At 47.2% G+C, this 24,673-nt stretch overlaps 1 protein-coding gene across 7 annotated transcripts in view; it reads left to right on the top strand.

Moving 5' to 3' along the window:
- Positions 1-24,175, top strand: part of GPS1 (G protein pathway suppressor 1) — a 47,183-nt gene extending 23,008 nt beyond the window's left edge. For 5 of the 7 annotated variants that reach the window (XM_077251401.1, XM_077251398.1, XM_077251397.1 and 2 more), the window contains 7 exons: positions 10,678-10,763; positions 10,850-10,944; positions 11,029-11,134; positions 18,970-19,050; positions 20,909-21,046; positions 21,125-21,259; positions 23,474-24,175. In XM_077251401.1, coding sequence (XP_077107516.1) covers positions 10,678-10,763; positions 10,850-10,944; positions 11,029-11,134; positions 18,970-19,050; positions 20,909-21,046; positions 21,125-21,259; positions 23,474-23,548 — 716 coding nt within the window. In that variant the 3' untranslated portion in view covers positions 23,549-24,175. Of the gene's footprint in view, positions 1-10,677; positions 10,764-10,849; positions 10,945-11,028; positions 11,135-18,969; positions 19,051-20,908; positions 21,047-21,124; positions 21,278-23,473 lie in introns of all 7 variants that reach the window. The other 2 variants (XM_077251403.1, XM_077251400.1) reach the window with 2 other exon arrangements.
- The last annotated feature ends 498 nt before the right edge of the window (positions 24,176-24,673 follow it).

The raw sequence follows: 24,673 nt of genomic DNA, 5'->3' as shown, positions 1-24,673 counted from the left end.
ATATAGGAGGCTATGTGGGGGTCTCACTGTATATAGGAGGCTATGTGGGGCTCACTGTGTGTGTATGTATGGGTCTCTCACTGTATATAGGAGGCTATGTGGGGCTCACACTGTGTGTGTGTGTGTGTGTGTATGTATGGGTCTCTCACTGTATATAGGAGGCTATGTGGGGCTCACTGTATATAGGAGGCTATGTGGGGCTCACACTGTGTGTGTGTGTATGTATGGGTCTCTCACTGTATATAGGAGGCTATGTGGGGCTCACACTGTGTGTGTATGTATGGGTCTCTCACTGTATATAGGAGGCTATGTGGGGCTCACACTGTGTGTGTGTGTATGTATGGGTCTCACAGTACATAGGAGGCTATGTGGGGCTCACTGTGTATGTATGCATCTCACTGTATATAGGGGGCTATGTGGGACTCACACTGTGTGTGTGTATGTATGGGTCTCACTGTATATAGGAGGCTATGTGGGGCTCACTGTATATAGGAGGCTATGTGGGGGTCTCACTGTATATAGGAGGCTATGTGGGGCTCACTGTGTGTGTGTATGTATGGGTCTCTCACTGTATATAGGAGGCTATGTGGGGCTCACACTGTGTGTGTATGTATGGGTCTCTCACTGTATATAGGAGGCTATGTGGGGCTCACACTGTGTGTGTGTATGTATGGGTCTCACTGTATATAGGAGGCTATGTGGGGCTGACACTGTGTGTGTGTTGTGTGTGTGTGTGTGTGTGTGTGTGTATGTGTATGTATGTATGGGTCTCTCACTGTATATAGGAGGCTATGGGGTCATTTCATGTCAAGTGAACCAATGATTTTTACCACTATATTTTTAATTCTTTTGAGATTTTGTTATTTGGTAATAGTGTGTCAGAGAATGCAAAATGTGAAGAAGAAAAAAATTCTAGATTTTTTTTAAAATTTTTTATTGATTTTCAAAGTTCGGAAAAAGTGCGAATTTCGGTGTTGCCTGCCTTTACATTTCTCCCCATAACGCAGGCTAGAAAAGAGATAGAGAAACAAAATAAACACCATTCTACTCAGAATTGTACAGGCTTTCACCAGATATGTCACAAGAGTATCTTTGATAATATTTTACCTATGCGAAGGCAAGCGCAAAACTTGAAAACGCATTTCCGAAAAAAACGTTTAATTTAAAAATTTCAAAAACTGCACATGTGCCTGCTATGCTCCTATTCACATCTGTACCAAAATACAAGCTGGGATCGTGATGGGATCATATTTTAAAAAATAAAACTATTACAGTGTCAGTTCAAAAATCTTGATTTCAGATCTGCTCAGCTTGTGGTCCAGGGTGGATAAAAATCAATGTTTTTTTAAAAAAAATCAAAAAAATCGGATTTTTTTGATTTAAATCGGATTTTTTTGATTTAAATCGGATTTTTTTTCAATAAACTGCTTTTTGAGGAAAATATTTTACCATCCAAAGGTTCTTCCATCATGAGATAAAGCTGAGTTGTTTAACTCAGTAGAATAAAGGCTGTATATGTGTAACATTCACAATGCCATGCTCTTCCAGAGGTTTCTGTAGGATGCTGACTATCCAACAAGTTTGGGCATGTCAACTGAATGGAAAAAGAAACTAAACCAAAAGTGAAACCAAGCTAGAAGTGTGGAATTAAAGGGGCAGTATGAACAAAATGTGGAGGCTATTAATAGTTTATACAATTAAGACATGCTGCTTTTAAACACCTACCTATTGCCATATAGTAAAACAAAAAAGATTTTTACTTACTTTGGGGTCCCCCCCTCACCCTGGCGTTAGATCGTTGCCCCTAGTTTCGTCCGTGTAACTATGGGCGCACATGCGCACTGCTCTCACTTCTCATTTTAATCGTGATTTATATTAAAAAAACCTTTTGATTTAAATCAGTGATTTAAATCATGATTAAAATCATGATTTAAATCGATCCGATTTAAATAGAAAAAAATCTTTTGATTTAAATCGTGATTTAAATCATGATTTAAATCGGCGTGATTTAAATCAATCCACCCTGTTGTGGTCTAACAGTGTGAGGTCTATATTTACCAAATAATCCATGATTGCTAGATATTACGGTATTATTTATTATGTTACAGAGTATTAGAAGCAGGAGAGGACAGAGGAGAAGCTTTGTTAGGGCTGAGAATGACCAGGGGTAGACGGTGACTACAGAGCAGATGACAGGCCGGCAGCTCCAGCCTCCAGAGGCCGTATTCACACCAAATCTTATCACCCAGGCAACTCCTCAAATGGAGGGAGAAAAATATTCTTAACATCCAGTTCATGTGTTGTACAAACCAGGACTACAAAGAGGAGGAGGAGAGTTTGTTATATCGGTTACAGGCAGGGGTGGGATTCAAATTTTTAACAACAGGTCCTCTAAGTCGCCGGAATTTTGGCCACGCCCATTTTTAATAACCCCGCCCATACTAATAAGCCACGCCCAGTGGCACGATTCATATTTTTGGGAGCAGTTTGTCTCCCTTAATGACAAGAATACGTTATGTATGCATGGGTGGCTCAGGCACTGGCTCATCTCCCATCCCCCCCCCCCCCCCCCCGTATGCGTGGCCCATCGCCGGCGCGGCTCCCCAGTCCCATCTTGTATCATGGCTCCCCGTCCACCGCGGACCTCCTACATGCTCGCCGCCGGCTCCCTTCATCCTCCCTGGCTGCCTGCCTGGAATGATTCATCCCGCCGCCCCCCCCCCATGCGTGGCTCATCGCCGGCTCCCCGACGCTCCCAGTCCCATCTTGTATCATTCATGGGCATGGCTCCCCGTCCTGGCCGTCCACCGCAGACCTCCTCCTCCCCGCCGGCTCCCCCGTCCTCCCTGGCTGGAATGATTCATACTCACCTGAGTCACCTCACAGGCTCACACACCGCGTAGCAGAGGAACGGAATCCTCCACCTCGCTCTGTCCCTGCGCAGCACTGCACCGTCGTCCTCGTCCTGTGTGAGCGCCGCGGTCAGGTGGTAACGGTCATTTAAGATGATGAATATTCATGAATATTCATCACCTTAATGAGGCGGCACCATGTGACCGCTCACACAGGGCGAGCTGCAGTCGTGCAGTCGCTGAGAGCTAGTGATGGGCAGTCCGGCTCTTTTTGGTGATCCGGCTCTTTCGGCTCCGCTCACTATAAAGAGCCGGCTCTTTCGGCTCGTGAACCGGCTCTTTTTTAAATAAAACTAGATTTTACTCTGTCATCGTTCCCACTCTTTGCCTGTAAAGTGACAGCCTCATGATACACCTGTGTAAGTATCTAGTGAAGCAGTAAAGACTGTTTTTTAGCGTTGCTGTTTCCGCAGATTGTTGGCTCTTGTGAACAGAGCCCGCGCTACTTGGTTGTAGTCCTAAGGCCGGGTTCACACTGCGTTAGCAGCAGCCCGCTCAGCACATATGCTAACTGGCTGCTGTTAACGCAAGTGCCGACGTTACATCACGCTAGCGCAGATAGAGCATCTTCTAGCTCTATCTGCGCTAGCAGTGACGGACCCGGAAACGCTGCAGCCCGCGGCTCCGGGTCCATCACTCAATGATGGCATATCCCTAGCGCTCGCCCATTGTGGGTGTGCGCTACTGATGCGTCCGACAATGGAGTCAATGGTGGCCGTAACGGACTGCGTTACACCGCGTTTATGCCGCTGTGTAACGTAGTCCGTCTAACAGACGCCACTAACGCAATGTGAACCCAGCCTAACCTGTATTACTTTGTAATATGTGCCGTTTTTTGTACACGTCCTTTCTGAATTAGCAAGTGCTGTGCTATATGTTGGTGCTGTATAAGATTGTAATTCATAAAAATAAAGGCATGCTGCAAGCACTGTGCTAAGGCTACTTTCACACTAGTGTCGGTACGGGGCCATCGCTATGCGTCGGCCCGATGTACTGACGCACGTTGTGAAAGAAATGAACAACGTGGGCAGCGGATGCAGTTTTTCAATGCATCCGTTGCCCATTGTAAGGTCTGGGGAGGAGGGGGCGCAGTCGAAAATGGCAGATGTGACGCACAAAAAAAGTTACATGGAACTTTTGTTGTGCCGACGGTCCACCAAAACACAACGCATCCGTCGCACGATGGATGCGACGTGTGGCCTTACATCGCAATGCGTCGCTAATCAAAGTCTATGGAGAAAAAACGCATCGTGCAGATAATTCTGCAGGATGCGTTTTTTCTCCAAAACAACGCATTGCGACGTACACCAAACAACGCTAGTGTGAAAGTAGCCTTACACGCACACTGTATACACACACTGTACACACACACTACACACACATACACTGTATACATACACAATGTATACACTGTACACACACACACACACACACACGCTGTGCAAAGCATACGGAATAGTAAACTCAGTTTATTTCAACACAACGTTGAACAGAAATGTATAATTGCTACTATACCATCAACTCCTGCTGGTGGTGCACAGCACTACAAATCCCAGCAAGTCAAACAGAATATGGCACTGCAACCCTAGTTACATACCAACTTTATTAACAGTTAAGTTACAGTAAATATGATTGAGGTAGTATTACAGATAGAACAAGTTTAAAGAGATTGTCCATGACTAACATTGATGGCCTGGCCTTAGGGTACCGTTACACTAAATGATTTACCAACGATCACGACCAGCGATACGACCTGGCCGTGATCGTTGGTAAGTCGTTGTGTGGTCGCTGGGGAGCTGTCACACAGACAGCTCTCCAGCGACCAACGATGCCGAAGTCCCCAGGTAACCAGGGTAAACATCGGGTTACTAAGCGCAGGGCTGCGGTTAGTAACCCGATGTTTACCCTGGTTACCATTGTAAATGTAAAAAAAAACAAATACTACATACTTACATTCTGATGTCTGTCATGTCCCCCGCCGGCGGCTTCCCGCACTGACTGTCAGTGCCGGCCGTAAAGCACAGCACAGCAGTGACGTCACCGCTGTGCTCTGCTTTTACTTTACGGCCGGCGCTCACAGTCAGTGCGGGAAGCAGACACCGGGGGACGTGACAGACATCAGAAGGTGAGTGTTTTGTTTTTTTTTTACATTTACAATGGCAACCAGGGTAAACATCGGGTTACTAAGCGCGGCCCTGCGCTTAGTAACCCGATGTTTACCCTGGTTACAAGCGAACACATCGCTGGATCGGTGTCACACATGCCGATCCAGCGATGACAGCGGGAGATCCAGCGACGAAAGAAAGTTTCAAACGATCTGCTACGACGTACGATTCTGATCGGTCCCTGATCGCTGCTGCGTGTCAGACACAGCGATATCGTATGGATATCGCTGGAACGTCACGGATCGTGCCGTCGTAGCGACCAAAGTGCCACTGTGAGACGGTACCCTTACTGTAGGTGATCAATGTGGCGAGACGCTGCAGAGAAGCGAGTGCAGCCCCAGCCTCCTGTGATGCCACGTGTGAGACCACCTCAAATGAAACCGTGCACTCTGATCTACGCAAAACAAATCCCCCAAACTATACGGTGGAATTGCTTCCCCACCTTCATTTTACCTCACTGTGAACTTTTTTTTTCCTGGTTTTTCAGGACATTATATGGTAAAATGAGCTCATTCAGAACTAAAGGCCCCGTCTCACTAAGCGATTTACCAACGATCACGACCAGCGATATGACCTGGCCGTGATCGTTGGTAAGTCGTTGTGTGGTCGCTGGGGAGCTGTCACACAGACAGCTCTCCCCAGCGACCAACGATCAGGGGAACGACTTCGGCATCGTTGAAACTGTCTTCAACGATGCCGAAGTCCCCCTGCAGCACCCGGGTAACCAGGGTAAACATCGGGTTACTAAGCGCAGGGCCGCGCTTAGTAACCCGATGTTTACCCTGGTTACCAAAAAAAACAAACACTACATACTCGCCTTTCGGTGTCCAGGTCCCTTGCCGTCTGCTTCCTGCTCTGACTGAGCCGCCGTACACTGAGAGCAGAGCGCAGCGGTGACGTCACTGCTGTGCTCTCACTTCTCACTTCTCACTGTACGGCCGGGAGTCAGTGAGAGCAGGAAGCAGACGGCAAGGGACCTGGACACCGAAAGGCGAGTATGTACTGTTTGTTTTTTTTTACATTTACGCTGGTAACCAGGGTAAACATCGGGTTACTAAGCGCGGCCCTGCGCTTAGTAACCCGATGTTTACCCTGGTTACCAGTGAAGACCTCGCTGGATCGGTGTCACACACACCGATTCAGCAATGTCAGCGGGGCCTCAACGACCAAAAAAAGGTCCAGGCCATTCCGACACGACCAGCGATCTCGCAGCAGGGGCCTGATCGCTGGTACGTGTCACACATAGCGAGATCGCTACTGAGGTCGCTGTTGCGTCACAAAACTTGTGACTCAGCAGCGATCTCGCTAGCGATCTCGCTATGTGAGACGGGGCCTTTAAACTTGTCCTGCAAAAAAGAAAAACAAAACCCCAAGCCCTTACAAAGGCTCCTGAAAGGTGTGGCAGAAAAAGAACAATAGCTACAACATGAAGGGGTTAATCACCATGATTTGCAGATATTTTGGGTGCATTAAAAAGGTTGCAAAAGTGTAAAGACAAGAAGAGCTGCAGAGTGTCAGATAATTGGAGATGGCACAGACCTGCAGCCGTTATTTGAGGGAGCTGATACTAACAGCATGGCCACCTCTCCAGCACAAGCGTGGCCTGATGGGAGGCTACAAGCTGCACAGCTGCGGTACCTGTGTGAGGTGAATGCCCGGGTGCTGAGGGGAACAATACAGCGACACTTCAACCGCACCGGCTCTGCCTTCCTAGGGAGTGGGGACTGATTTTGTGATCACATCACTGGACTCACCGGCATTTCTTTACACTCCACAGACTCACATCTCCCTCTCTCCTGTCTGCTCCTCCCACATGAGTCACAGTCACACTCACTGAGCTCGCTGAATCTGATAGGCTGCAGGCGCCAGACAAGGAAAAAAAAAAAAAGAGTCGGTTCACTCACGCTGCAGAGCCGGCTCCCGGAACGCTGGCAGATAGAAATTTTAGTAAACGGCTGCCCCGTACCGGGTCGTACCGGCTGAATCCCACCCCTGGTTACAGGAAGCAGAACCCATCACAGGGACTGAGCAATACCGGACTGTCATCCCATGTAGTGGAAATAAAGACAGTGACGTCCATGACGTGGTGGAAGGCGGCACAAGATCGGCAATGGATGACACAACTGGCTATGTGACCTGTGAATATGATCGGCGCTGGCAGCTACTGGACTCTCCAAAGATTGTGAAAATGAAGACGTAGAAGTGACTTTTCTGCACCGTCTGGTCCAGCGCCGTCCTTTGTGTATCCAAGAAAATCAGACATTGTAAAAGTGAACAAAAATCAGATCTAACTCAGGTGGAGCCGAGCACCATGACAGCCGCACATACTCTGACACAGAAGGAAACGGCCACTGCTAGTTAGCGCTTATGGGCAGGATGGCATTTCACCCACTAGAAGGGACACATTGATGATAGAAGGCCAGTGTAAAAACCTACTACTAATTGTTTGATTAGTTCATATTTTATAGAACGAGGATTTAACTACTGTACTATTCTTCTTAAACACTTCAGAAATGACATGTTTAGTGATATAGTAGAAAAAAAATTGTTCCATGTATAAATAGGTCGTAAAAATATTGGTTCTTTTAATCTTGTTTTTAACATATAATTAGGATCAGACTGTATTTAGAAAACCACACTTGAGGATGTGATCACCTTTTATCTTTTGGCTTGTTCAATGAATTCAGGTTGAAAATGCTGAGCAAGTAGTTATGATGATTAAGGGTACTTTCACACTGGCGTTTTTTGTCCTCCGTCGCAATGCGTCGTTTTGGTCAAAAAACGCATCCTGCAAAAGTGCTTGCAGGATGCGTTTTTTCTCCATAGACTAACATTGGCATTGACACACGTCGCAACCGTCGTGCGACGGTTGCGTCGTGTTATGGCGGACCGTCGGCAGCAAAAAACATTGCTTGCAACGTTTTTTGGTACGTCGGGAACGTCTTTTCCGACCGCGCTTGCGCGGCCGGAACTCCGCCCCCTCCTCCCCGCACCTCACAATGGGGCAGCGGATGCGCTGAAAATCTGCATCCGCTGCACCCGTTGTGCAGCGCAAACAACGCTAGCGTCGGCGCGACGCACTGCGACGGGCCGAGTACGATGCTAGTGTTAAAGTAGCCTAAGATGCATTTATTCTGGCACTTTGGTTTTTGTGTTTCTTTATTGTTACATATAAATGTTGAATGCAATAAGTTGTAATTTGAAAAGAAAAAAGGAAGAAACTCACACAAACATAAAATCAGATGATTCAAGGCTTAAAAAAAAAATACAAATGTGATAGATCCCAAGTTGAATCCCTGTACAAATGTAAACAAGGACACAAGTGACACACATGCATGTTTTCACAATTTTAAAACATACGTTTTTTTCAGAATTGCGCATCAAAATTTTTAATTTGATTTCTCCAAAACAAAATATAAAGAAACATAGTCTTGTGACATATCAAATGAAAGCTGGTACCGTTCTGAGAAAAATGATGCCTCTCCCACCTCTATATCTTAATTCTAGCCCGAGATATGATACAAAATGTAAAGCCATACCAGGCCAAAATCCATGCTTTTTCAAAACTTTAAAAATCTGTAAAAAATGAACTGATGAAGAAAAAAATTCTAAACTTTTAATTTGTAATTAACTAAAGTTGTACTTCATAAAAACAAAAAATAAAAAAAATCTAAAGACGTAAGGTAAAAAAAATATTCATATTTGGATCACTTGATATGGAATGACCCTATGTGGGGCTCACACTGTATATAGGAGGCTATGTGGGGGTCTCACTGTATATAGGAGGCTATGTGGGGCTCACTGTGTGTGTGTGTATGTATGGGTCTCACTGTATATAGGAGGCTATGCGGGGCTCACACTGTGTATATGTATGGGTCTCTCACTGTATATAGGAGGCTATGTGGGGCTCACACTGTGTGTGTGTATGTATGGGTCTCTCACTATATAGGAGGCTATGTGGGGCTCACACTGTGTATGTATGGGGGTCTCACTGTATATAGGAGGCTATGTGGGGCTCACACTGTGTGTGTGTGTATGTATGGGTCTCTCACTGTATATAGGAGGCTATGTGAGGCTCACACTGTGTGTATGTATGGGTCTCTCACTGTATATAGGAGGCTATGTGGGGCTCACTGTGTGTGTGTGTATGTATGGGTCTCTCACTGTATATAGGAGGCTATGTGGGGCTCACACTGTGTGTGTATGTATGGGTCTCTCACTATATAGGAGGCTATGTGGGGCTCACACTGTGTATGTATGGGTCTCACTGTATATAGGAGGCTATGTGGGGCTCACACTGTGTGTGTGTGTGTGTATGTATGGGTCTCTCACTGTACATAGGAGGCTATGTGGGGCTCACACTGTGTATGTATGCGTCTCACTGTATATAGGGGGCTATGTGGGACTCACTGTGTGTGTGTATGTATGGGTCTCTCACTGTATATAGGAGGCTATGTGGGACTCACACTGTGTGTGTGTATGTATGGGTCTCTCACTGTATATAGGGGGCTATGTGGGACTCACACTGTATGTATGTATGGGTCTCTCACTGTATATAGGGGGCTATGTGGGGCTCACACTGTGTGTGTGTATGTATGGGTCTCTCACTGTATATAGGGGGCTATGTGGGACTCACACTGTATGTATGTATGGGTCTCTCACTGTATATAGGAGGCTATGTGGGGCTCACACTGTGTGTATGTATGGGTCTCACTGTATATAGGAGGCTATGTGGGGCTCACACTGTGTGTGTATGTATGGGTCTCTCACTGTACATAGGAGGCTATGGGGCTCACACTGTGTGTGTGTGTATGTATGGGTCTCTCACTGTACATAGGAGGCTATGTGGGACTCACACTGTGTGTGTGTGTATGTATGGGTCTCTCACTGTATATAGGAGGCTATGTGGGGCTCACACTGTGTGTGTATGTATGGGTCTCTCACTGTACATAGGAGGCTATGTGGGACTCACACTGTGTGTGTGTATGTATGGGTCTCTCACTGTATATAGGGGGCTATGTGGGACTCACACTGTATGTATGTATGGGTCTCTCACTGTATATAGGAGGCTATGTGGGGCTCACACTGTGTATGTATGGGTCTCACTGTATATAGGAGGCTATGTGGGGCTCACACTGTGTGTGTATGTATGGGTCTCTCACTGTACATAGGAGGCTATGGGGCTCACACTGTGTGTGTGTGTGTATGTATGGGTCTCTCACTGTACATAGGAGGCTATGTGGGGCTCACACTGTGTGTGTATGTATGCGTCTCACTGTATATAGGGGGCTATGTGGGGCTCACACTGTGTGTGTGTGTGTGTGTGTGTGTGTGTGTGTGTGTGTCTGTGTGTCTGTCTGTCTCACTGTATATAGGAGGCTATGTGGGGCTCACACTGTATATATGGAGGCGTCTTCCTCCCCTTACATAGTCTAATACTAATATTAAAATCCTTGCCCTGTATGTATTATTAACATATTATTAGCAGAGGCTGCTGTGGCAACCGACCACAGTGGACATTGTTATTTTTCAATCAGGAGAGCAGGTTGTCCGGCCTTTCTAGACACAAAAGGAACTGATAACATTTCCCGTTCTTTCAGGGTTGGCAGAGCTCGCAGCTCGAAAATATAAGCAAGCAGCAAAATGCTTTCTACTGGCATCGTTTGATCATTGTGACTTTCCAGAGGTATGTTCACACAGCTGTTTATGGAACTTGTAGAATATCTTCACCTCAATTTCACCTATTTTGCTTCTTCCTCTTCCTTTCCACAGCTTCTTTCCTCTAGTAATGTTGCAGTGTACGGGGGTCTCTGTGCCCTGGCCACGTTTGACCGTCAAGAGCTGCAAAGGAATGTCATCTCTAGCAGGTGAGTATTTGAGGTGTATGAAGTGTGGGATGGGTGCATATCTTCATTGTGGGGCTAAATAATATAATTGTATTCTATGTGTAGTTCTTTCAAACTGTTCCTGGAGCTGGAGCCTCAAGTCCGTGATATTATATTCAAATTCTATGAGTCCAAGTACGCATCCTGTCTAAAGATGTTGGATGAAATGAAGGTGAGTGGGGGGACAAGCTTTTATTGTTTTGTTGTTTCTTTTACCTTCTCTATTTGAAAGGACTCTGTCAGTAGGATGCTGCCCCCCTAAGCTCTTATATAGGCATGTAGGTCATAGAAAGTTAATGAAAACAATGCCGGGATATCTGCGATACAATGTCTTATTCCTTAGCAACAGCAAAAAAAAATGTATATGAATAGTGATCACCTTACAATATTTTTATTGGTTACAAACAAAAAACAAAATAAAACCACAAGATTTATTTAAAAAGCACAACATTCGCTGTAATACAATTAACCCCAAACACCAAAAAGCTGTATGTAAATTGCAGGTGGGTCTATCTTGCAGCTCGCAACTAAAAGTTATTGATGTGTGTCCCTGATATATCAGTAATTTGGTACCATAACAAAATGTAAACTACACTAGATTTTCTGAAGGTTATATGGCACACTTGTCACTTTGCATATGTCAATTTTAAATGGACATGCATTAGTAGATATAACTTCCAATAACAAAGACTCATATTCCTAATATATCGCCAATTGGGCATCAGAGATTGTAGGTGGACCAGGTTTTGTAAAACGTGCATTGTGCAAATACCCTCCTACATGTGTCAATCTCAGTACAGGCGCACACAACAAATGTAACCATCTCAGCTGGCAAATGTGCTATGCAGGTTCCCACACACACAATGTATTAAGGTTTGATCCATACACACAGGTCTCATAAACAGATTATAATCAATTTATTTTAGAAATGTGTGTATTTTATCAATAACCCTACAAGCTTTTTATCACTTTTTGCACATAGAAAATATACGTGTAATGGATCAGTGTGCACAGCACTTACTACCTATAAGTTATATCATGCAGAATACAGACAATTAGAGTGCAGTTGCAAACATACTTTCATATGACATGCTTGATATCCATGCAAAAGGAATTATATGCTTATGTAATATGATCTATTGTCTAAATGAATATACTATATCAGCAAGACCAATAAACTTTTGAGAAGGGTATCGTGTTAGACCGCTGTGTGCCACAGATATAGGCATGTTCCCCCATGTGTTTTGCGGCTATCTATGCAGCTTCATCGGGGCAAATGCAGTCTGTGCTGGACACAGATCTCTCTGATAATCAGATCACCGATATCAAGGTATCATTTTTTCTCTATCGCCTTTCATTGGGGGACACAGGAACCATGGGGGTGTATGCTGCTGCCACTAGGAGGCTGACACTATGCAAATAAAAAAGTTAGCTCCTCCTCTGCAGTGTACACCCCACCGACGGAGTAGGATATCCAGTTTAGCTTAGTGTCAGTAGGAGGTGGACACGGGTCTTTCATTAGACCCTAATCTACCTCAATGTGCGTCGTTTTCTTTCAGGTTTTCCGGAGGGATACAGGGTGAACAGTCACACCTGTAGTCCCACAATACGGACTGTGAGTACGGCGTGTACTGCCACCCCGTATCCTCATAGATCCCACAGCAGGACCAAGATCCTAGCACACAAGCGTGCTCAGAAGTCCGGTCCTGCATCCGTCACTCGCCCACCAGAGCCTGTCGGTTGGAGGAGACGAGGACGTCCATCAGCTCCCGGGACGTCTGGTATTTTCCACGGATGGAGGTTAGTAAGGACGGCGTGGGATGTTAAAGGTTAGTATTCCTACCCTCGAAGTGCCTCTAGGTCCCTCCTCAGTTCCAGGGTGGTCGTTTGGGGGTCCCTTGGGATTTCTTTTCCAGGCTGCCTTGGCCTGGTCGGCGTTTCCCATCCCTTCCATTGTGTATCGGCCGCCGGGGACACGTGGGGCGGGGGCTGTCGCTCCATTCGCGTGGCCGCCGCGCTTCGGCGGCTGCGCTGTTCTCCGGCGCGGTGGCCTTGCAGGCGACCGCTCTGCCTTTGTTCCCCGGCCGCACTGTGTTCTGGCTCGGCTTGGCGGCCGTGCAGGCAGCCGTACCGCTTCCCCCTGCGGCCGCACTCTCTCTGCCCGGCGCGGCTGCCTTACGGTAGCCGCGCCGCTTTTCCCCCTACGGCCGCACTATCCCTTTTCTACTCGGCGCTGCTGCCTCGTAGGCAGCCGCACCGCTTTCTCCTCCGGCCGCACTGTGCTTTTTTATCGTGGCGCGGCGGCCGCGCCGCCTTTTCCCGGCGTCCGCGCTTCACCCACCGCCGCGGCCTCAAATTTAGGCCCCGGCTTCTACCAGGGCCTACTTCCGGCGCTGCAACTCCTCCCACTTCCTTTCCCTCAGGCGGGCTTTTCTCCCGCCCGACAATCATCGGCGAGCTCCGCCCACCGGCACCATCTTGGTGCTCCTGGCCTGGCGTTTAGCCCCGCCCACCACTCCCCGTGCAGCCGCAGTTCAGCCCCAGGCAGCTTATGACCGCGGTTTTTCCGGCGTCCTCGCATGCAGCAAGCTTCGGACGAAAGGGTGCCCCAGATGTGACTGCCTGTTCTCCCAGGGGCTATAGTTCCGGAGGAGCATCTTCTAAGCCGGGCAGCCTTTCATCTGCCGTGAGTAACCCTGCACTGCAGACTGACACTCTCCCCTGCCCCCCTGTCCACTAACCTTCAGACATTTTCCTCAGGGGCCCGTTCGGTCTAATGTGCCTTAGTGAAACACTTTGCGTGTTCGTCTTATAACCGCATCCCTCAGGCAGGCCTGCAGCAACCCACATTATGTTCACCGCCCAGGACCCCACTGCTCCGACTCAGAGCGAAGTCCCCACCTCAGGCTGGGCCTCCTCTCTGTTCCTATCAATAGCGGATCTCACACAGGTGTCCCAGACCCTTGTGTCCATGCTCGATCAGTTGCCCCTGCAGACTTCCGTAGTAGCCAGCGGGTCGCAAGAAGCTCCGTCCGAGACTTCCAATACAGGCCGCGAAAGATCCAGACAGGAACGCCGGTCTGAGTTCTCTTCTCGGTCCATCTCGCCCCACGGTCCTTCTCTGTGGTCGACTTCCCCCTGGTCCTTTCCCCTGCAGTCAGGCGAGGCTTTCTCTGATGCACCTTCGGAGCATAATTTGGGGCCGGATTCGAACCAAATCGCTAACAATCTGTCCTGTGGCATCAAAAGATTCCTCTACGGAACCCGCAGATCAGGCGGTTTCGTTTAGACGGTCTAAACTACCTCCCAAGGTATTCGCCCCTCATCCTGAATTCGAGGAGCTTCTGACCAGAGAAAGAGAGAGTTCGACCAGACGTTCTCAATGAGGCAAGCGTCTTGGAGTCTCACATCTCTTTCCTCCGGATCTCATCGCCAACTGGAATGAGAGGCGATAGAGAACGCCCTCTCCCTCTGTGGACCCGCCGGCTGCTAGACTTGCCACCGACACAGTCCTCACGCTGTCCGGTGGGGCGGCTCTGAAAGATCCCATCAATAGGATCATGGAATCCTTCGTGAAGTTCGTCTTTCGAAGCTGCCGCATCATTCCTATGCCCGGTTTTTCGCTTCCACTTGGGTTTCGAAGTCTGTATCCGAAGGGGCTAAACTACTCCGTTGGGGCATTCAAACCGGAGCTCCACCAGACCGGCTGGTGGAACTTGCCACCCAGATTACTCACGCCGGGGTATAATTTGTTCCCTGGACGTTGCGTTTTCTGCTGCTCAAGCGCCCACGCATTGTTCGGCTCAAGAGTCATCAAAGAAGTCCCTTACGAGCCTGCCTTTTCAAGGATCACGTCTTTTCGGTTCCAAGCTGGACCAAATTATTAAGGTCTCCACTGGCGGCACCAGTTCCCTTCTCCAGACCTCGCCTACTTCCCATTAGGCGGCAACTTCGGTCTTTTCAGCCTTTTTCGTCGTTTCGCGGCATCAGATTCCTCTTCGCAATAGCAGAGGCCACAGGCACGTTCAGAGAAGAAGGTATTTTTCGGTCTCACTCCTTCCTGGCGTTCCCGCTACTCCTAAGGTGGATTCTCCAGGTCTAGGACTGGAAGTTCCACCTAGGCATGACTCACAACTAGACCCCAGCCCTTTTCCCAGGCTGGGCAGTCGTCTCCTCTTCCTCAGAGACGTCTGGGTCTCCTCAGTAGAAGACGCATGGCTCAGGGAACTTGCATCCTCTGGATACAAAATAGATTCACTTCACGGTCCCGGGATCGTTTTCTTCGAATCCCAACCTCCAAGAGACCCCGCTCCAGTCCCGGGTTTCTTTGCAGCCATCGTTTCCCCCCTTAAATCCGGGGTAATCGTTCCCGTTCCAGAACAAGAACGGTTCACAGGCTTCTCTTCGAATCTCTTTGTACCGAAAAAAGGACAACAAGGTTCGTCCCAGTCTGGATCTCAAATTCCTGTACAGGAAGTTTCGTCTGAGACACTTCAGGATGAAATCCCCTCGTTCAGTAATCGCTTCCATGGAGGCTCAGGAATTTCGGTTTCAGACTCCCGAAAGTCTATCCATCCTCCCCGACACTCTAGCCATTGCGGGTGGCTCGTCAACAGGAAGAAGTCTCGTCTTGTCCTTTCTCAGCGCCTCGTATTTCTGGGCATGTTCTTCGACACTTGTCGGTCCAAGTCTTCCTTCCCGAAGACAAGATATCCCTCCTTCGTCGGGAAGTTCGCATGCTCCAGGGTTCTCGGCTTCCCTCCTTTCCGATGGGCCATGATGGTCCTGGGGAGGTTGGTTGCAACATCCGAAGCAATTTCCTTTCGCCCGTTTCATTCAAGACTTCTTCAGCAGGCTATTCTATCACAGGGGGACAGGCCTGTCTTCTCCCTGCATCGTCCGATCCGGTTTTCTCCCGGGTCAAACAATTCCTCGACTGGTGGCCAAGGTCACGTCTCTTATCCCAGAGCAGACCCATCACAGCAGATCCTTCCTTCCAGTTCCCTGGTAGGTGGTGACGATGGATGCCAGCCTGCTCGGCTGAGGCGCAGGGCTTTGTCACCTGGTTTTTTTTTTTTTGTTTGTTTGTTTTTTCAGGGTTGTTGATCGGCGCAGGAGTCCTCTCTGTCGATCAATGTCCTCGAGTTCCGGATCATCTTTCTGTTTTTCCTTCACTGGATAAGGTTTTTCAGGAGCCTGCCAATTTGGATCCAGACAGACAATGCACAGCTGTGGCATGTGTCAACCACCAGGAGTAGACTCGGAGTTTCTCTGGCCTCGGCCGAGGTTTCCAGGATCCTCCTTTTGGGCAGAGGCAACGGTCCTGGTGCGACTTGCAGTGCATGTCCCCAGCGTGGACAATTAGGCCGCCGTCTTCCTCAGCTGCGAGGGCCTCGCGGCGGGGGAATGGTCCTTACTTCAGGAGGTCTCCTTTCGGATTGCTCTTCGTTGGGGGACTCCAGAGGTGGACCTCACGGCGTCCCGATTGAACAGGACAGTCCCTCGGGTCGTCCTAGGGTCTCGCGATCCTCCCGCAGTGGTGTTGACGCTCTGGCCATTCCTTGGTCGCAGTTCGTGCTCCCCTATCGGTTCCCACCCCTTCCCTTGCCTTTCAAGCTGTTGAAAACGATCAGGCGGAAGGGGTGCCGGTCATTCTGATCGCCCCGGATTGGCCCAGGAGTTCTTGGTTTGCGGAGACCGTCAATCTTCTCGCGGACGCCCCCTGGCGCCTTCCAGGCAGACCCAATCTGCTGTCTCAGTGTCCGATCTGCCATCTGAATTATCAGTCGCTCAATTTAACGGCGTGGCTGTAGACACCACAGTTCTAAGAGCGTCCGGCCTTTCGGCCCGGATGAGTCACACTATAATTCAGGCTAGGAAGCCTTCGTATTCCAGGATCTCCTATTGTACCCGGAATGCTTTCTTTCGTTGGTGCGAGTCCAACCGCCTTTCACCTATGTCCTTTTCCCTGCCTTCCATTTTGGTTTTCCTTCAGGCAGGACTGGATTCGGGCTTCGCTCTTAGTTCCCTAAAGGGACAGGTTTTTTGCGCTCTTCTTCCCTTTCAGAAGACGTTATCTTCTCAGCCACAGGTTAAGACCTTCCTTCAAGGAGTAGCCCACGATGTCCCTCCGTACAGGGCCTCTGTGGATTCAGGGGATTGAAAGCTTGTGCTGGATGTTCTTAGGGGTTCCCCCCTTTGAGCCTCCTGTCCGTTCTATCTCGGAAGGTGGCTTTTCTTGTGCCCATCACTTCGATCCGCCGCGTTTCCGAGTTGGCGGCCTTTTCTTGCCGACCTCCTTTTTTGATTTTCCACCAGGACAAGGTGGTCCCAGGCCTCCGCCTTCCTCCTTCCCGAGGTGGGTTTCACCTTTCCACCTCAACGAGGACATCGTTCTACCTTCTCTTTGTCCAGCTCCGACTCATCTTCTGGAGCGATCGTTGTACAGGCTGGACCTCGTCAGGGCAGGGAGGATCTCCCTGGATAGCACGGCCGCTTTCCGAACGATGGACTCTCTTTTCGCCATCCCTGATGGCGCGTAGAGGCCTGCCGGCTTCCGAGGCGACTATTGCTCGCTGGATCAGAACGGCAAGTTTGGAAGCTTACCGGGTCAAGAACAGAGTGCCCCCCTCCTGAGATAAAGGCTCACTCTACCCGGGCAGTCGGCGCTTCCTGTGCGGTACGCCACAGGGCTTTCGCCCTACGGCTTTGCTAAGCGGCAACCTGGTCTTCCATCAACACGTTTCGCTGGACTTTACAAGGTCCATACTTATGCTTCGGCGGACGCCAGCCTGGGCAGGAGGATCCTGCAGGCGGCACTGGTGAGTCCTCTGACCTGATGGAAGTCTGTTTTTCCCACCCCAGGGACTGCTTTGGGACGTCCCATGGTTCCTGTGTTCCCCAATGAAAGGCGATAGAGAAAACAGGATTTTTGGTTGCTTACCGTAAAATCTGTTTCTCGGAGCCTTCATTGGGGGACACAGCACCCTCCCAAGTTGAACAGCTCTGTTTATTGTGTTATACTGTTTACGTTTGAGTACTTTGCATACTCTGAGTGTTTGAAGCTGTTGATCTGTGGAGCGCTGCGGAATTTGTTGGCGCTATATAGATGCAGTTTATTATTATTATAATATTATTCTTTCTCTTTTACGCGTTGCTTCTCCTACTGCTTTCTCACTAACTGAATATCCTACTCCCTGTCGGTGGGGTGTACACTGCAGAGGAGGAGCTAACTTTTTTATTTGCATAGTGTCAGCCTCCTAGTGGCAGCAGCATACACCCCCATGGTTCCTGTGTCCCCCAATGAAGGCTCCGAGAAACAGATTTTACGGTAAGCAACCAAAAATCCTGTTGTTCAGATTCTTATCACCTACATTTCCATATAGACGGGTTAGGAGGGTTCTTCTTACTGACAGATTTCATTTAATAAGCACTATGAAAGATAGAAGATCTGAAATAAAATGTCAGGTATTCTCACGTAACACATTGCTGACATAGGCTTAGTATGTGCCATACAAGTCTGCTAGGTGGTATTCACCTTTTTATAGCCCTATTTGCCAGCACCAGTAGAAGTCGGTGGTCGGTCTATTACCATTGTAACTGAAGTAAATGCATGCTACATGCACACGTTATGTTGCATATGGTCATGCCTGGGAATGTGCAGATGATTAGGAATTGCACATACGCAAAAGCACATGTCTGCTGCGTCCAAAGCGCTGCCAGCTATTGAACACAGGTGAATCTTCATGTTTTCACTGAACCGTGCGGCTTCACCAAGTCCAATACATTGTATGGGTGAAATTTGTCTTTCAGAGACATGCTGCGCCGCATGTCCGTCTCCGCAGGTGAGCCTCGGGCATCTCTGGACGCATAGTGGGCATGGGATTTCATGAAATCCCATCCGCTATGCTGTAACATCTGGATGCTGCACAAGTACGCAGCGTCCATCCTGCAGTGTTTACTGACCGTGTGCACCTACCCTTATACCTGTGAATTATTTCTCATCAGGATAACCTGCTTCTGGACATGTATCTCGCTTCTCACGTCCGCACACTGTATACTCAGATCCGGAACCGTGCTCTTATACAGGTATCTATCATGTACTCCTCTGGTTTTCATGTCCTCTACACAAGTTGATTGCTATTCTGATGCTCTCTGCTGGGTTTCCGCTGCCTGCTGCTCCTCATGTTACTTCTGCTGCTGCCTGCTGTGTCTGCAGCATGCTATGTTTCATTCAGATCACCTGCTGTTACTTTGTATTTCTCTTCCTGTCATCCTATGTCTGCCCTACGGAAGGCATTATTTCATGTCTGTGCTTTGCTCATCAGGGAGTCAATTTAAGTGAAGACTGTTATCACTGCTATATTTGGTTTCAAAGTCACTTTATCGTCAGTTATATTTTTACTTTAATATATATATAGATGCATAAACTCCTCAACACTGACACTGCAATACCAAGAAGGAAAAATTGTGGCATTACGGACACAGGATGGATAGACATGTTAATGAAATGCAAATGATGATTTGATGATTATTCAGTATTGCGTATGACCACCTTGTGCACAAATCCCTGCACTTACATGTCTAGGCTGCTATCAGAGAGGTTATTAATCGTCTGAGGACTGTTCCTCCACACTGAATGTACTTGGGCACGCCAATCTTCACGATCCGCTGCTGGCAGCTCTCATTGCAATTGGCGACCACTAACGTCCCAGATGTGCTCGATGGGAGACAAATCCGGAGACGTAGACCACACAGGCTGCTCACAGCAGCACAAGCAACAGGAGGCCTGGTATTGTTGTGTTGGTAGAGTATAGAGGGTCTGACTACCATACATTATGCCACCTCACGCCATAATCCATATTCCTTTATGAAGGCCTCTTCATGCCGTTATGTTTTTGGCATTTATGCAGATCTGGTCCTAAAGTAGCTGAAAATTTAGAATAATGGACGCGTGGCAACGGTTAGTGTTAAATGGGTATTTCCATTTTAGTTATAATGTAATGATCACTTGCAGCCTACGTATGGGACTCCCAGCAAACCTGGGAATGGAAGGACAACAATGCAGCTGTGCTGTGTCCCCTTCTCAGATCTACCTTCTGTACAGTGGCTTTACTTTACTGCCCTGCTGCAGCTTGGCTTTGCATGGGCTGGGTGGTTGAATGGTGCTGTGCAGAAAAAAACTGAAGTGGACGCAGCACTACAGTGCTGTCATTCTTGGGTCCCAGACATGGCTCTCGCAGTGATAATTAAGTAGCATCACTAACTGGGATGAGAATTCCTCATTAAACAAAGAGACTTTTGTGTATCCGGTGACACATTGATGGCTTTGGCAATCAAAGGGTTAACCGAGGTCCACAGGGCTTTACCCATATCAAGCGATGATTATGGATTATAGGCTTTGACCCTAAAGTGAACAGATTAGTTTCAGAAATAAAATGTGAACAGTACAAAGCAAAACACTTGCAAATTGAATATGAAAGCCATGGTGATTTGGTAGTTCCTTCCACCAAATTCAGATACTGCAGGAATAATACCCAGCTGGCTGAGAAGTGCACTTGTCTTTATTGTATACATTAGATCCATCTGACCATACGAGTGTAATCCCAGCCCACGACTAGAGCATGATGCCCGCTTCTGTTTGCACCTGCATTGTACATGTGCAGGCACGTAACAACCGGCATCTCAGGCATTGGGAGCTAATTTTCCTGAGAAGGAACTTGCATAAAAATTAGATTGTTACTATCACACCTGCGTGAGGCCATCAGGCATGAACGCGAGTGTTTTCTGCAAACGATACAACAATACTTATTCCGACAGTCATATGCTTGCTTTGCTGCATGTTTTGCATGCAGGTTTCTATAGAGTCGCATGTACTACGTGACTATTGATGTACTACAGTATACTATAAATGTACCTACTTACTGTTTCCTTGTATGTTTCTTAGTATTTCAGCCCATATGTATCAGCAGACATGTATAAAATGGCCACTGCATTTAACACCACGGTGTCTGCGCTTGAGGACGAACTGACTCAACTCATCCTTGAAGGGTTAATAAATGCTCGCATCGATTCTCATAGCAAGGTATGGGCCCTTCAACTTTTGAGAACGTTTTCAGGGGCTGAAACCATGATTGTTATTACGGTTTTAATTTACTTGCAGATCTTATATGCACGAGACGTGGACCAGCGCAGCACCACATTTGAGAAGTCATTACAGATGGGGAGAGAGTTTCAGAGAAGAGCCAAAGCCATGATCCTACGAGCTGCTGTCCTGCGTAACCAGATACATGTCAAGGTATGCTGGTTTGAAAATGTAAGACTAAATATGACTCAAAAAGGTTAACCTGGACAATCAACTTTGTGGCCTACTAGTCCCAGCCTTGTACTTTTGGTAGTGGTAATACTTGATACTGCAGCTCAGTGCCGTTTAAAGGCCACAGAGACACCTTTGTGCCTGAAAAATCTAAAAACACAAGCCACAACTGCCTCATGCTTTCAGAAACCCTCATGACTGGTTTTCCTCATCTTCCATGCTCACACTTTTTGGTGTGGTGGCGTTTCCCCAGTACTGGTCGCAGGGTATCTGATTTCTCATAAATGAGTACAGTACAAGCTGAGCTCTCCCTTCTCCACTGTCTAGGGTTGTTTACCCCAACTATGCCAGCTAGACGATCAATCCTTCCTTTCCCTACACCACCTGTGATCATCGGTTTACATTCTCCTGGACTTCTGCATTGTAGAGCAAGTGGTGACTGACTGGTCTAAAAAAGTTGCCACATGCATTATTCTGGTCTGGGTAATGTCCAAGGATAGAGCATGTAATAGACATCTGCTTCTGCACCCGTCTGTGATTTGAACATAGAGCAGCATGTAGAGCCAAACCAGTGTACAATTTGACTGGTCATAGCCAACAAAAATGCATTAGGTGGACCAGGGACCCATCTGAATGCAATTTTGTAAAAATTCGGATTGTAACACCAGGCAGAGACTGAAAAACACTGCAGATCACAGTGTGACCAGCCTCAAAGTTTAAAGAAAAAGGTGGCCTCATTGTAGAAGATAGGCCAAACTGTTCAAACATTCATCCTGTGGACTACCTTTGCCTCCACACACTGAATATAGATGAAAATGGTTTACAGACATGCCCCCCCGCAGGGCATTTCAGAATGTGAATGCAGTCTTGGTCCTCACTCGGACATCAGTTTTTTTGTTCTTAAAGGGGTTTTCCTCTACTAGGACAACCCCTTCTTAAACTAGCCCCTTTGCTCTCCCCGGTAGAGTTTATCGAATTTTTAAAAATTCGGTTCCGATTACGATCGGCGGCGAATATTGTATTTGCAACATTCGCCGAACGTCATTGGAGTCAGTGGGAGTACAAATGACCGAACGTGTTTGGAATCGATCGTCAAACATAAATTCGGCACGAATAGGGTACCAATATGACACGAATATGGCAAATTCAGATTCGATGACCAATTCCAAACATTCGCTCAACTCTACTCCCCGGGGCTGTGATGCGTAGTTGTGACGCCGGCGCCCATTCAGCACTGGCTTCACTGTCTCCGCCTTGGGACAAACTGAGCATGCAGAGAAAGGCAAGGATCAACTGCAGCCTTAATCACTGCCCTGGGGAGAGCGAGTGCCGACCCCGGTAACGGCGCAGGCACTGGATGGGAGTATAGGCTTTATTATTTTATCAGGGCATAAGATTTAGTTTAAGAAGGGGTTGTCCTAGTAGTGAAATACCCCTTTAAGTACAAAACATACCATGTTTTTTTGGTTCGTTGGGATGGTTATGTGGATCATTTTTCTTTTTTCTAGTAAGAGAAAAAAATATGATGTTTTTCCAACTGCTCAGTTAAGACATCACTATGATGACACAAAGATAGGATATGAGTTCTATCTATTTTTGTTTTTACAGTAGACCGAAGGTGTACATAATCGTTAGGTCATTACAGTTTACTTGGCCTTTAAATGAATGTGACCAAGCTTCAATACCAGACATGAGCACTACAGAAGTATAGCATTTTGAAGGTAATGCTGGCTCGACTGGCAGAGATGCGAGGTATCAGATGCCAACTCTTCTGACATTGAATTCTGGTACAAAGGAAAGGCATTCAATCCCCATTAATATGTGCAGCAGTGACCCTGCTACAGTTCCTTTGTTAGCTATGGTAAGGAGTTCTTTGAAACTAGATGTATAAGAAGAATTTGTTTTATTTTCATCACTAAATTGAATTTCGAGAAGTCAGCTATGTGTTGTGAGCACAGGACATCTAAAGCCAGTGATCGTGTGCAGTGGTCTTATGAGTGTACTGCGTGTTATTGGTTCTGGAAAATGAATCAGGACCACTAGAGTATTGGTGCAGGAGTAGTAGTATTTTGTTGTATTTATTTTTTTGTATAACGTTTTAAAACATTTCCAGCACCAAGTTTGTGTTTGCATGAGATGCCTTTATTTGTAGTCATTTATCACATATTTACTAGACTTTGATCTCTCTCCATTTAGTCACCTCCCAGGGAAGGAAGCCAAGGAGAACTGACACCAGCTAACAGTCAATCTCGACTCAGCACCAACATGTGACCACTGCGCTCTCCTGGCCCTGCCATCTGCACAGACCCATGCAGGGCGATCAGATTATACTGCAGAGACATTACCACCTGCTTACGTTACCTTCCCATAGGCTGCCTCGGCTATGTTTGTGTGAGAGCTTGCCAGGAGCTGCCTGGTTTGTCTCAATGGTCTCAGTTTATTGGACATGATCGCCTTGCTCTCTCCAGTGGAATTAGGAGTAGTGATGTGACGCTGACTCTCTGGATGGATTCCAGGTAGTGGCCGCACTAGGGCAGAACAGAAAAGTAATTGTGATGTAGGTGGTGGGGAACCGTTACGCTATCATCTTCTTTTCAGCAGCTCATGTGTTTGACACTACCATGTTCTCAGGTCCTCCCTCCCCTCACCTCTTCTCTGGTTCTGATTCACGTTCTGCCCTTCTGAACCAGGCTGCCCTTCCGTAGCTCCAGAGACACTGCTACCAATTCACTCTACAGACAAGATGCTGGCTTTTCCCATTTTTTTCTTTGTGAAGACGGGACATATGACTGCATTATTATCCCATAAGAAAAACTCCTCTGCCTCCTTATAAAGCATTGCAAGTTACATGTTTCTTGTTTCTTCTGGTTTGGAATTAAACATGTTCCTGTTTTTGCGTTTTGTCTCACTGTGACATGGTTTACTTTTATAGTATTTAAAGAAGCACTGCAGTATGTTTTTTCACAGCATATTTCAGCATATTAATGCTGTTAAAATTATTTAAGCTCACCTAAATTACTGTACATTTACATATTTTCCTCCTTTAGTATAGGAAGTTGGGAGTCTGACAACCAGTCCAGTACATGTAATGTGTAGACAGGATGTCAGTCCTTGACTTTGTTAGCTACAGGATGACATCACCAGCCATAAAATCCCTCCTGGCTGCTGACTCCAAACCCATCCCCATTCAGCTCCACCTTTGCTTTCCTTCTATTTGTCCTCCTATTCAGTTAAAGATATAGATGAAAACTGTCATATCAATCAATGATACGACAGGGTTCATTTTGCATCCTGCTTTTGAAAAAAAAAAACATTTTTTGTTTGTTTTGAGTTTCAGAAATCTGATATATCGTTAGTAGAGCATGCAAGACAGGCTTCGGCTTCATCATATAGGAT

This window comes from Ranitomeya variabilis, chromosome 4, assembly GCF_051348905.1.
Source record: "Ranitomeya variabilis isolate aRanVar5 chromosome 4, aRanVar5.hap1, whole genome shotgun sequence".
NCBI lineage: Eukaryota > Metazoa > Chordata > Amphibia > Anura > Dendrobatidae > Ranitomeya > Ranitomeya variabilis.
Note: the sequence above shows the minus strand (reverse complement) of the source record. Positions and strands in the feature narration are given on the sequence as shown.